The 14,238-nt window shown below is 31.7% G+C and overlaps 1 protein-coding gene across 3 annotated transcripts in view; it reads right to left on the bottom strand.

Annotated features, from left to right (window-relative positions):
* The window catches only part of LOC114932143 (2-oxoadipate dehydrogenase complex component E1), a 152,198-nt gene that overhangs the window by 55,807 nt on the left and 82,153 nt on the right, over nucleotides 1-14,238 (bottom strand). The window contains exon 7 of one of the 3 annotated variants that reach the window (XM_085488267.1): nucleotides 4,025-4,172. The exons of the other annotated variants lie outside the window; for them this stretch is intronic. Coding sequence (XP_085344393.1) covers nucleotides 4,169-4,172 — 4 coding nt within the window. The 3' untranslated portion in view covers nucleotides 4,025-4,168. Of the gene's footprint in view, nucleotides 1-4,024; nucleotides 4,173-14,238 lie in introns of those variants that run through there. 3 annotated transcript variants of the gene reach the window in all.

The following is a 14,238-nucleotide window of genomic DNA, read 5'->3' as shown; positions in this document are numbered from 1 at the left end:
ACGTGACTTTCAGTGAAGAACAACATATATTATAAGTAAGCGTGTGATTTTTATTACTATTTTAACTTGTGACACAGTATTAATTAATTTATTTATTTATTAATCATAATGGGGTTGGCAACAACGATTTCTTACATAGAAATGAAGAAATTGTACGGAATCTTTCTAACATCTTAAATGTTGTCGCATCATAAGTTGTATAATATACACAAGTTCAGCGAGATATATATTATATTTGTTTCAATTCCCGACTCATATTATTGAAAGACTATTAACTTTAAGATATGTTATATTGATTTGAATTGAATTTTTTACTGAAGATTTGAATTGAATTTTTTACTGCGTGCAGTCGAAACGTTTGTTTGTAATATAAATTGAATAAATCGTTTATTTTATATCACCTTAATAAGTGCTCGTTACGTTGGTCTTTAAATAAGTTTCTTGTTGTTAACAATATACGAGCGAATATAAATATTATTGTATATTATATATATATATATATATATATATATATATAAGTTAAGAGTTTAACAAGGCTCTGTCATATAAATATAAATTTAAAGTATAAGACAGGCAATAAGAGCCGATCGCGGAAGACAGTGCGTTATCCCAACGAAACTAAATTTTTCGTTAGAATTAAATATCTGTGCACAAGGCACCAAATTTTACTTGGTCACTGCCAAGATTTTAAAATATGAAATAATCTCATATTTGAGATTCAATTTCAATAATCCTTTAACCCCCTACGGAAATAAATGAATGCAAAAGAAAAATATAGATCCGAAAGTCGCTGAATCGGGAATCGATCCCCAGAGACCTTTCGCTTGCCGGGCAACCAAGTAAAATTTGCCTTGGCAGTGACCAAGTAAAATTTGATGCCTTGTGCACAGATATTTAATTCTAACGAAAAATTTAGTTTCGTTGGGATAACGCACTGTCTTCCGCGATCGGCTCTTATTGCCTGTGTCTTATACTTTAAATTTATATATATATATATATATATATATATATATATATATATGGTATGTATAGATTTTTATTAAGATATTAAATTTAAAAATATATTTTTTATTTATTATGTCATTTAAATTGTACAGATTCTTCTCTATTTATTGCTCATTTACTGCGAAATAACTAAATTCAGATCTTGTACATTTTTTCTATATAGTAACTGCACGAAAAGCGTTACATCTTGATTGGGATACTAAACAGTTTTGCTGTTCAATTATTAGAAAAAAGTCAGCATAATTGCTCAATAATCAATCAAAAACTGCAATAAATTTCTACCAGGGATAGCTTGTAATTTACTTTACTTTTGTAGTTATTTTTCTTAAAGTTCAAAATATACTTTTAAATATATATCAACACAAAATGACAAAATTTATTAAAAACAAAATACACTTTTTTTCTAAATATACATAAATATTTTAATATTTTTTTAATAATTAGTATAAAATAAAATTATCTTGTTTCGCAGCAATCACCTGAGAAAAAACAGAATTTTGATCACCTTGTCATTTTAAAAAAATATTTTCAAATTAGACACGTTATAAGAAACTTTGTTGACACATGTACAGAATATTATAAAAGATTTCAAACGACATACTATATGGAATATAACAAAAGGAAGCAATAATTATCAAAATATCCTAAAATCCTAAATCTGTAATAAGTATATTACTCATTCTGGCAATCAGTCGATTTATAACATTTAGAATTGCACAATACATTTGACAATTATAAATACACTTTTCTCAAGGATACAAGAATGTAAGGAAAATTTAATTATATTATGCAATTCTGAATGTCATAAATCGATTAATTGCCAGAATAAGTAATATATTTATTATAGATTTAGAATTGTTACATCCTGCGGTCTCTACGATTCTTTTCTTTCGGAGAACGCAATGCGATATCTGAAATATCGCAGGCGTATAGAAAACTCACATAAGCGTACGATCTGACAAGCAAAGTAAACATAATCCGAGAGAGCTAAATCGTCAAAAATAAAAGATATATACAAACCGCGAGAGCCAAACAGACCAATCTATAAATTATAAACTATAACTCGCGATGCCTTAAAAGATAAAGTAATTGACAGCTCTCTATACAAGATTTACTCTAGCATTACGTCCTGCATACTTCACGATTCTTTCTTTCGGGGAACGTAAGGTGTTATTCAAAATATCGCAGACCCGCAGATAAGCCATGATGTGACAGACGAAGCAAAACAAGCTTTACGCCTAGATAAATATAAAACTATAATCAACTGTTCTTTTCAACAAACCACTTGAAAATCAATAAAAATTTTCAAAAGCTAACTCTAAACAATCCTCGCTTGACAGATCAACGTACGCGATATCTGTTTAAGTCATAACTCGAGAAGGTAACAAATATATCAACCTCCTTGATAAGAACAAATTCTCCATTGGTCGAAGCCTAGGGCTCTAAACAAAAACCCTAACCAATCATTAGTTTTGTTATCCCATACGTTAAAAATATCTTTGAAATGATAGTTTCCACAGTTAAAAAAAACGAATCTAACAATTGGATACCGTTGTTTAAATAAATTAGATAAAAGCATAAAAGTACAAAAAGATAAAAATAATATTTCATCTAACTTGAATGTCATCTACAAAATAAATTGTAATGATTGCAACGCGTCTTACGTGGAATAGACGAAAAGACAATTACGGATAAGAATAAAAGAACATATTAACAATATTAAATTGGATTCGGTAAAACATTCGGTAATCTCGGAACATATAGTAGAAATAAACACATTTGATTGGGAAGGCACAAGTAAGAGATAGAGGTTCAGTATTGTTAAAATATTAGTAGACCATTGACATCATATAAAGGTTTTGACATAATTATTGTATTTCATAGACTTCACATCTCAGAGCACACGTATTTTAACAAACACGGATTATTAGGAAAAATTATAATTCTCGTTCTCACCCGATGAATAAATAATTAAGACTTAATAATTAGTACTAGTTTAGAACAATTGTACTCACGTTATAAAAAATCGGCATTTTAATACCTAGGAATTAGAGATCCAAACCAAGGATACTGTTCCTAATTAACGAAAAATTAATTTTTGTTAACGCAAAAAACATCGCGGTAGGCTCTACAGCCGATATACATACAAATATATATGTTGCATTTATTTTGGAGAACTGAATTATACATTCTTAAGATTGTTTATTAATTATAGTTATATTAATCAACAATAATATAGCAGATAATACTTTTAAGCTTTTAATCCCATGACCCTAATTTATTATTATTATTATTGATAAAAATATTGTATTAACCAATCGGGACGCTTAACTATCTTTTAACAATAACTCTCTCTCTCTCTCTCTCTCTCTCTCTCCCCATCAATCCCGATTGATGACCTCCGTACTAATGTAGTATTACCCGTGAAACACACATACATTCATCCATACACTCACACTATTTTTCGACGTTAAGGCTGTGAGATTTTGTATGTAGGGTAAACCAAAAGACAATTACGTACTAGATTAAAAGAGCATATTAATAACATAAAATTTAATTCTTCTAACATTTGGTGATCTCAGAACATATTGTAAATAAAAAAACATGTTTTTGATCGGGATAACGTTAAAATACTTGATATTGAGTCGAATTACATAAAAGACTTATCTCGGAGATGATACACATAAAGGAACAAAAACATAGTATAAATAATAATACAGACACCGAATTGCTTGACAACGCTTACTTTGACATTCTAGAAGAAGTAGCGAATTTTAAAATTTATTAAAATGTTTATGTTTGCGCTTTGTCACCTATATATTCAACTTTTCTAATTGACATGACATCAGTCAAGTACTAAATTCAATAACAATTAGAAGCATTTTCACATTTAATTTATTCGGAACAATCATAAGTAATCCTTATTTAATTTTTTAATTCTTACATATATATAATGTTATTTTTATTTTATAATATAACTTTTTGGAATATAGTTTATAATAACACAACTATTAACTAACTTGGAAATGATGGACACGGTCATTACCAAACTGATAGTCTTTCGCCGACTAACGATGAGTTACGTATCTGTTTGAGCAAATGTTTAAGCTCCGATACTGAGCCTTCTTGGGTTGTGGTCCTTATATATATTGGGGCAGGTTTTTCATCTACGGAAAAGTATTCCGTTATGACGCCGCCTAGTACACCACTAGGAGGCGTCATAATGGCGAGTGTATATTAAGAGCAGTGTGTCAAGTCGTCAAAGTCTCAAAACTGGAATAAATTGAAATAGCCTGATAACTTACTTTAATACGGTGTTTTGCTTCTAATTGGGTTTTTTTGTATTAAATTTTATTTAATAATTTTATTGTATAGTTAATGTATTGCGCCTTTTATTTTGACATAACTATGTGCTTTATTTTGACAATTGTATACTGACTTTTTATTAGAACATTTTTTGCGTACTGAAGAAGACTAACAATAAGTAGAGTTCGAAACGTTTAAGAAATTTAAGTTTTTGTAATTAGATTTAAAAATTAAATTTTTCCAAAAACAAGGTTTTTTTGCTCATTTTATTTGCCTTATTAATATTAAGAAATGATAATAATATAATTCAATCGATCAACTCTGGCAAATAAGTAATTTTATTAAATTTTCACGTTTTGGCCGTGATTTTCGGCCCTTATCAAATGCTATAATATAATATTAACAATTATTAGAAAAATAAATATAAAAATAATAAAATATATAGAAATTTTCACACGTTAATACGCAAACATACCTATGTTCTTAAATCAAAGTAAATCACAACTTTTTTTAAAAAACAAAAATTCGATCTTAGAATATGACATCATATAATAACATAATAGTATAAAACGAAATAACTATGTTATCGTGTCGATTTCGAGCTCCTTATATATTCACTATTTTTATCAAACTAAACGACCTTTATTAGTTTCTCGTAAACATTATTTAGATTATCCGTGTCTTTTTGTAATTGTGTTGTCAAATTTTTTGATAAAAAACATCTCCGCGATTTTTCGTTTACTTACGTATTTCTCATGATGTAAAATTTCTAGAGCAGACCAATCAAAATCATGACCATTATCCAATTTATGATTATTTATGACTGAGTAATTACTATTGCGTACTTTAAAATTATTAAAATGTTCTTTTATACGTGTGCCTAATCGTCGTTTAGTTTGACCAATATATGATGTGGAACAATTTGCGCAATTAATTTTATATACTACTTCTGTTTTTTCTTCTGAAGGTAAAGGATCTTTGACGCGTCTAATTAATGTATTTAACTTTTTCGGTATACAGTAAACGCTTTGCATGCCAGTAAATCATAATAATCTCGAAACATCCTCACTAAGTTCTTTGACATACGGTAATTGTATAATACGGTCAAATTTTTTACTAACTGAATTATCGTTATCCACATTGCGATCGTCATTATTTCGTGTCTTAAGCAATTTAATCTATTATTTACAAACTTATTAATAATATCCGACGGAAAACAATTATTTGTCAATATCGATTTTACTTTAGAGATGTTCTTTTGATGAAAACAGTCGTCCGATAATAAAATTGCATGATCAACAAGACTAAAAATGGTATTCTTTTTGTATTTAAAAGGATGATTAGAATAATAATTAATATATCTACCCGAGCAAGTGGGTTTCATAAATCAATCAATTAACAATCTACCATTATGTCTGATCACAGTAGTGTTCAAAAAATTAATTAGTGTATTAATTAGTAACAAAAAATTAAAAGTGATAACGCGAAAAAATCCTTTTGATCCTATATTTTTCATTTGCCTTTTAATAGATGTTAGTAAATAGCGCCATGATTAGGCCCATGCGTGAATAAAATCACATAAGAAATATTTTTATCGGCTCTCAGTATTAATAATAATATAAGTATGATATCATCAATGCAAAAGGTTTCCGGATGGATGCCGCGTGGTTGAACAGCATAATGCCGACATTTCGTCAATGTTGCAGTTTGCATCTTCAGGGCTGAGAGCTACGACACTGAGCCTTCTTGGGTTGTGATCCTTATATTGTGAAAGATTTTTTATCTACTGAAAGGTATTCCGTTATGACGCCGCCTAGTGGTGTGAGTGTATATTAAAGACAGTGTGCCAAATAGGGTTTGTTTGATAACCTTTGTCGCGGTTGAGGTTGTCAGTATGTTTCAAAATTTCTAGGGCTTTATGATGTTTCCTGGCAAAATAACTTTGCGAGGCTAGTCTGGTTGCTTTGTCGTATTGTACCGAGTGTCCCGTCTTCATCCAATGTTCTGCCGAGGCTGATTGACTAAAACGGCAGTACCTGCGACTCCGTTGGTGTTTCTTAATTCATGTACTGATCTTTTTCCCAGTTTCTCCTATGTACACTTTTTTGCAGGAGCAAGGAATCCTGTATACACCTAGTGTTTCTAAGTGTGGTCTCCGGTCCTTGGGATTAGGAAGTGGTTGCGCAATCTTATTTTTAGAAATTACTTTGATATTGTGTTTACCCAGAATCCTGCTAATGCATTCTGTTGTACCCTGAAGATACGGAAGGATCGTCCATTTTTGATCTTCTTCTTTTTCACTTGATGTACTCATATTTGTAGAACTGGAGATTTTATTTTTCAGCCTTTCAGTTGTTTGATAAATGTCTTTGTTGTTGTATCTATTCTTGGTTAAAACTTGATTGAGATGTTCTAATTCTTCATTAAGGAAAGTTAATTCAGAAATTGTTAAGGCTCTGCATATTAATGAACTGATAACAGAATTCTTCTGAGTCAAGTGATGATGAGAGGTGGCATGGAGGTAACGATCCGTATGTGTTGATTTTCGATAAACCCGATGACCTAAGGTGCCGTCTTTGTTCTTTTTAACTAACACGTCTAGAAAGGGAAGCTGATTATTCTGTTCTATTTCCATTGTGAACTGAATGCAACTGCGGTGCTGGGAATTAAGAAAATCGAGAAATTGAGAGAGCGTTTCTCTGCCATGACTCCAGATGACAAAGATGTCATCAACATATCGAAACCATGTAGAGGGTTTGAGAGGTGAGTTTTTCAGGACTTTATTCTCAAAATGTTCCAAATAAAGAACTCCTTACCTCCTTCTAAACAAGCCAAAACCATTTTCCGACAAGCGTCGTTGAGGTTAGTCAAAAGAAAGAATTTCAGCAACCAAAAAAGGTTTAGCTGAAATTTTTCTAAAACTTCTTAATTTATACCTTCTCCTCTCCAGTTCATTAGATCACGAACTGTGGCAAATCCTAGATAGAGTAACATATGAATAAGCTACTCGTTCGGCTGAAGCCAGAACACGAATACAGAAAAACAAATATAATAAAATCAAACCAGAAATCTTAACTCCAGTACTCACACATACAGTAAAAAATCTTAGCAGTTAAGCTCTTTCTTCTTTTGAAATCTCTATCCATGCCAAAGGCCATAATTTTTCCATTACCCCCACTAATATTCCTACGGAAGAAATTATCAGCCAAGTTGAAACAGCTATCTTCCACCTTCCCGCTAAAACAAGCAACAATATTAGAAATCAAAATACTAATGTTCTTTACAAAGTCAAACTTCCGAGTCAAAATATAAGCAGGGAAGAACGACTAGTACTCCGTAGTCTCAAATAGAACAGTAAGATTATTGTCTACCGGCAGATAAGGAAAATACTACGGTACTTATGGACAAAGATGAATACTGCAACAAAATCAAGGCCATGCTCTCAGATCACAATGTCTATAAAAAACTTAAACGCAATCCGACCTCCAGCATAGAGAAAAAAACTTCTTCGCTTGTCGAGAATGCAGGTCTTCCTCCCCAAACAACTAAAAAGCTAACCCCCTAAGACTCTTCAGCTCCCAGACTTTATGGTCTCTCAAAAATCCATAAAGATTCAGTTTCATTACGCCCTACTGTTAGCAAAATCGGAAAACCCATTTATCAATTAGCTCAGTTTCTTGTCAAACCTCTCCAAACCCATACAGGACTCAATAATTTTCACATTAAAAATTCAACAGACTTTGTGAGCAGGATTACCAAACTCAAAACAAAAACTAATGACATTTTTGTCAGTTCTGATGTAGTATCTTTGTTTACAAATGTTCCAGTACAAGACACTCTAGATATTATTAAAAAATCTGAAAATATTGACTCAAATTTTTTTCCATTAATACATTGCCTAACCTCAACCTATTTCCAATTTCAAAGAGAGTTCTATGAACAAACCTCCGGAGCAGCAATGGGATTCCTCATTTCATCTATCATTGATAACATTTACATGAAACATTTTGAGAATAAAGTCCTGAAAAACGCACCTCTCAAACGCTCTACATGGTTTCGATATGTTGATGACACCTTTGTCATCTGGAGTCATGGCAGAGAAACGCTTCCTCAATTTCTCGACTTTCTAAATTCCCAGCACCGCAGTATTCAGTTCACAATGGAAATAGAACAGAATAATCAGCTTCCCTTTCTAGACGTGTTAGTTAAAAAGAACGAAGACGGCACCTTAGGTCATCGGGTTTATCGAAAATCGACACATACGGATCGTTACCTCCATGCCACTTCTCATGATTACCCGACTCAGAAAAATTCTGTCATCAGTTTATTAATATGCAGAGCCTTAACAATTGCTGAACCAACTTCCCTGAATGAAAAATTAGAACATATCAACCAAGTCTTGACCAAGAATAGGTACAACACCAAAGACATCCATCAAACAACTGGAAGGCTAAAAAATAAAATCTCCAGTTCTACAAATATGAATACATTAAGTGAAAAAAAAGAAGAAAAAGAAGATAAAAAATGGACGAGCCTTTCATATCTTTAGGGTACAACAAAACGCATTAGCAAGATTCTGGGTAAACACAATATCAAAGTAATTTCCAAACCTCAAAATAAGATTGCGCAATCACTTCCTAATCCCAAGGACCGGAGACCACACTTAGAAACACCAGGTGTATACAGAATTCCTTGCTCCTGTGGAAAAATGTACATAGGAGAAACTGGGAGAAAGATCAGTACACGAATTAAGAAATACCAATGGAGTGCCAGGTACTGCCATCTTAGTCAATAAGCCTTGGTAGAACATTGGATGAAGACGAGACACTCGGTACAATACGACAAAGCAACCAGACTAGCTTCCTCGCAAAGTTATTTCGCCAGAAAACATCGTGAAGCTCTAGAAATTCTGAAACATCCCGACATCCCTCAACCGCGACAAAGGTTATCAAACAAACCTTAATTGGCACATTATCCTTAATATACACTCACACCACTAGACGGCGTCATAACAGGATTCTTTTCCGTAGATGAAAAACCTCCCATAATAAATATAAGGACCACAACCCAAGAAAGCTCAATATCGGAGCTCTCAGCCCTGAAGATGCAAACTGCAACGTTTACGAAACGTCAGCATTACGCTGTTCAACCACGCGGCATCTATCCGAAAACCTTTTGCATTGATGATTCCAATGGCCGCGAAAGTCTCAAAACTAGAATTAAAAATTGAAATTATTTACGATCAATTAAAATTAATATTAATCAAAATTAATATTGGTCGCTAGTGGTGAAAATAAGCTTAAAAAACTTAACTTCGACGTAACTAGCAAATTTTATTTGATTATTTCACGACGTTTCGACCATTTGGTTGTGGTCCTTTTCAAGTGAAATTTCTACAACACATACACATTACACAATAGTTTTTAACATACGAAAACTCATTTAAGTGTTAAATTAATAATATAAATATAAATTTTATAAACATACCCATCAATTAAACCGAGGTTAACGTAACATCACACTGGTGTTATTTAAAATCGAAAGTTAAAAGTTAAAAGAGGAACACGTCCCATCGTTATGATGTTAAAAGTTAAAAGTTAAAAGAGGAGCACGTCCCATCATTATGATGTTTCGTCAACGACTAAATTTGAAACGCGCCACTAAACAATCTTTATTATTTTGTCGTAAATGTTTGTCAAATTCTCGGTATCTTTCTGTAGGTTAACTGTATTGTCATGCTTCTTTATGAAGAACATTTCAGCAATCTCTCTCTTTCTTACATGTTTTTCGTTATGTAAAATTGTCGGTGATTTCCAATGAAAGTTATGCCCAAAATCACATCTGTGTTTGCTCAAAACCGAATGATTAGACTCATGTAATTTAATATTGCTGGCATGTTCCTTCACTCTAGTGCATAAATGTCTTTTTGTTTGTCCAATGTATGATGCATTACAATTTTCACAATTAATCTTGTATACTACATTCGTTTTAATATCATTAGTTATTAAATCTTTACCTCGTTTTATCAGCCTATTCAACTTTTTAATACGATTTACAATTTAGTAGACCATGCAATTTTACTTTCTAACGAACAATTTCATAATACGAATATTGAGATTGTAAAGAACATTTTAATTAATAATTGTTTTCCGGATCATATTATTAATAACTATGTAAATAAAAGAATTAAAGTTTAGTTACTAGTATAGGGTTATGGACATGAAGAATACAGCGCATATTTACACCCCGTTTTTTTAACCGGTCTAAAAAAATAGGAATTTTGACTACAAATGAAGAAATGTGTTTTACAATCCAGTAATCAAATGCTTTGGATTTTTTATTTCAATGGTATTATGGGAGTTAGATCCAGCACATGTTTCAAATCCATTCAAACAATAAAGGTTCCTAACAATACAAAAGAAGTTCGCTCATTTTTGGGCTTAGCAAATTACTATAGAAAATTTGTATCAAACCTTTATTGGCTCAAGACATTGTTCGAAGCATGATTCAAGAAAGATTTTATTTGTTTGGACATTGAAGATAAAGAAAGCGTTTAAGGACATTAAGCGCACTCTCACTGGATGACTTTTATTGACTCACTACAATCCCAAGCAAACCTTAACTGTTGCAATATGTTCGATTGGCATCGGTGGTGTTTTGCTGTAACGTGCATCCAATAGTCAAGTAAAAGCAGTTTTTAAAGGTTTTGACAAAGGCTCAACAAAATTACAGGTAAATTGAAAAAGAAGCTCTAGCGCTAATGACTGCAATCGAATATTTTCAAAAATTCGTATACGACCGCCATTTTATGTGGACCATCACAAACGGACCATCACCCACTTCTAGCATTACTCAAGACATTGAACACAAAGGATTAATAAACACACAACAAATTGTCTGAAACAATAGACACTTTGCTTGATCCGTTACGGCTTTGAAATATAATATGTCAACGTTGAGAAATTTGTACAAACCGATGTACTGTCAAGACTAGTACAAAAAACCTGTCAAAATGTAACAGATCCAGACTTCTAAGAAATAGTAGCTATGGTATACTATAAAAAATGGAAACAAAGCTTAAACAGGTCATTGACAAATCAGTATACAATTCCCACAGCACAACAAGAACTCCAACGTGCAATATTTAGCGATGGAATTTTCGCAGAAGTCATAGACCGCTTACAAAATGGATGACTTAAATCGTCGTTATGAGTACTTGACTATTGCTGACCACACTTTAATTTTGAGAAACAATTCCAACACGCTTACGCCTTATAATCTCGAAGCAACTACATATTCAGGCATTCGACAAATGATACGACGCACTTGTTACTTTTATTGGCCTGTAATGCATGACGGCATAGAGGAGTACGTAAAAAAATGCAATCATTGTGATCATGGCAGCTAATGCAGTCAACTATTCGTAAATTAAATTCGTAACCTGATCCATAAAACCATGATCTTGCATTCACATTGATTTTGCTGGTCCGTTTCAAGACTCCTAAATGGACATTCATCATTGTTTATAGTTACTTAAAATTCGTGAATTCAGGATGATTTTCTATGATAACATCGGCAACGTGTTAATATCTACGCAGACTCTTCAGTCGCTATAGACCACCAAAAGTATTAGTCTCGGATAACGTACTCAATTCCCCACAAAAAAATTCGCACAACTGTGTTCTAAATTAAAAATTCTATATCTTTGTAGTCCACCGGGACATCTACAATCAAATGGCCAAGCCGAATAGATGATAGGGACACTAAAGAATTTAATGGATAAGAGTTCAGCATCGCAACTGATGTCTATAAAGCTAACATATCAACAAGGGCATAATGACATGAGATGTACAAAAGATTTAGTGCTCTTTATGTGCTAATTTATTGTTCTAATTTTGATTTTATTGCTTGAGCCGTTTAACGAAAAATTAATTTTATGCTTACTTTTACAAAAATTAGAACGCCAATTTAAAAAAATACTTATACTATAATTTAGTGCTAATTATGTGCTTCAACATACACTAATTTAAATTTTATTTTTAAAAGCAGATTTTGGCGTATCTCTCTCTCATCATAACTAGCATATCATGATAAGAATCAATCATGATATGACACATGTCTAAACGTGGCTTAAAAGTTCGTACATATGTCAAAATTGTGGGCTTTTAAGGTATTTTCATTCGAAATGCAAGACTTTTAGGGCATTTTCGGAATGTAAGAAACCTAAACGCAGAAAAAAAATCAAAACTTACGACAAGCTAATATATTTAAGAAACGTACGGAAAAAATATTTTTTATCCTTGATGGAAACAAACGGCGTGATGGTATAAATTGGTATTTGGACTCTAGTGCTTTGCAGCATTTAGTAAATAACAAAGTCTCTTTACAAAAGATTCATGAATTAAAATTAATCAATTAAAATTTTCACAAATAATTGAAAAATGCGAAAACAGATACAACATTAGTTGCATTCAAAGCACAAGGAATACATCCGGAGTGACGACTGAACTCCGATAGGTTAGCACCATACACATCTAAACATATGCACGTATACAACACATATGCGTGAAAATTTTCTGTATTGTTTTCTTATTTATTAGGCTTCTAAACTTATATCTAAAAGTTTACTAATACTTCTTCATTCAATTTCTAGTCGGAATCTATCTTATTTTGTATGTACAAACAGCAGAACTTTTATATTTTTTTGACCTGAAATGTGACGACAGAAATCGATAAAAAAATTTTAATTATTAAATTTTTTCTTGTTTTTAACATAAAATCGGTAGGTTCCCACTTTATTTCTGTACATACTTTAATTGTGGAAAAGCATTTATTATTTTATTAAACTAATAAAAAGTTTTCGGTGCAGAAAGATCTATAATCATCCGATCGATAAAACAGACATCCGGCATCCCGTCATTGCTATTGCAGCCAGAAAACATTAACTCTACAAGCTTTATACGCTACAGCAAAACAGCGTTGTCGAGCGGATAATACGATGGAACAATCATCGAAAAGACACGTTATACGTTAATCATCTCAGAATTCAAATCTTTATAAAACAAAACAGTTTTAATAGCGAAATTATGGTTTAAAAAACGACAGAATTTAAACTTAAAAGAGTTTGGATGCTTAATTATTGTTAGACATATCTAAACAATTCATACGTGCCAAAATTTGAATCAAAAACGAAACTGTTACACTTAGATACTGTAAACGGCTATTATATGTGGATGCTGGAAAATAAGAAGATAATTTAACAAAATTAAAAAAAAGGTAAATATTGTAGGCCAACTAAACGAGCAAAAATAAATAAGATCTAAAGATTTATTAATAATTAAATAATTAAATTCTCATTCTGTTAGAGAAACAATATACAGCGTAAACGTTTCGACTGCACTACAGTCTTCTTCAATACATAAAAATCAAATATTAAAATACAAAGTTAAATATTAAAATACAAAGTTAACGATTCTTCGCTGATGACCAATGGATGAGTAAGACGATTGGTCTGAGATTCCAAGTTTTGCGACATTTATTCATGCTGTGGATATTTTACGCGAATTAAATTAATATCAGATAAAATTAAAAAATCTTTCAACTTACATTATCGTTTTAACAAGTTCTTCTCGACATTTCAAGTGTGTGTTGCGAAGTCTAAATAACAAATGTCAAGGTAGAAAGTGTGATGTATTTATTTATTACCAATGTTTTTTCTAAACTATGATTCAGCTAATTTTTCAAGTATGTCAAAATAGCTACTGTCTAGCAATTCGGTTTAAATCTCTGTTTAAATTAATTCCATTTTTCTGTTCTTTAATGTAGATCATTTCAGATATTAGCTTTTTATGGTAATTCTTTTCATGATCCATAATCTTAGTGTTATCCCAGTCAAATGTATGCTGTTCATTTAGGATGTGTTCCGTG

This window comes from Nylanderia fulva, unplaced genomic scaffold (assembly GCF_048542155.1).
Source record: "Nylanderia fulva isolate GAGA-0341 unplaced genomic scaffold, ASM4854215v1 Scaffold67, whole genome shotgun sequence".
NCBI classification, from domain to species: domain Eukaryota; kingdom Metazoa; phylum Arthropoda; class Insecta; order Hymenoptera; family Formicidae; genus Nylanderia; species Nylanderia fulva.
Note: the sequence above shows the minus strand (reverse complement) of the source record. Positions and strands in the feature narration are given on the sequence as shown.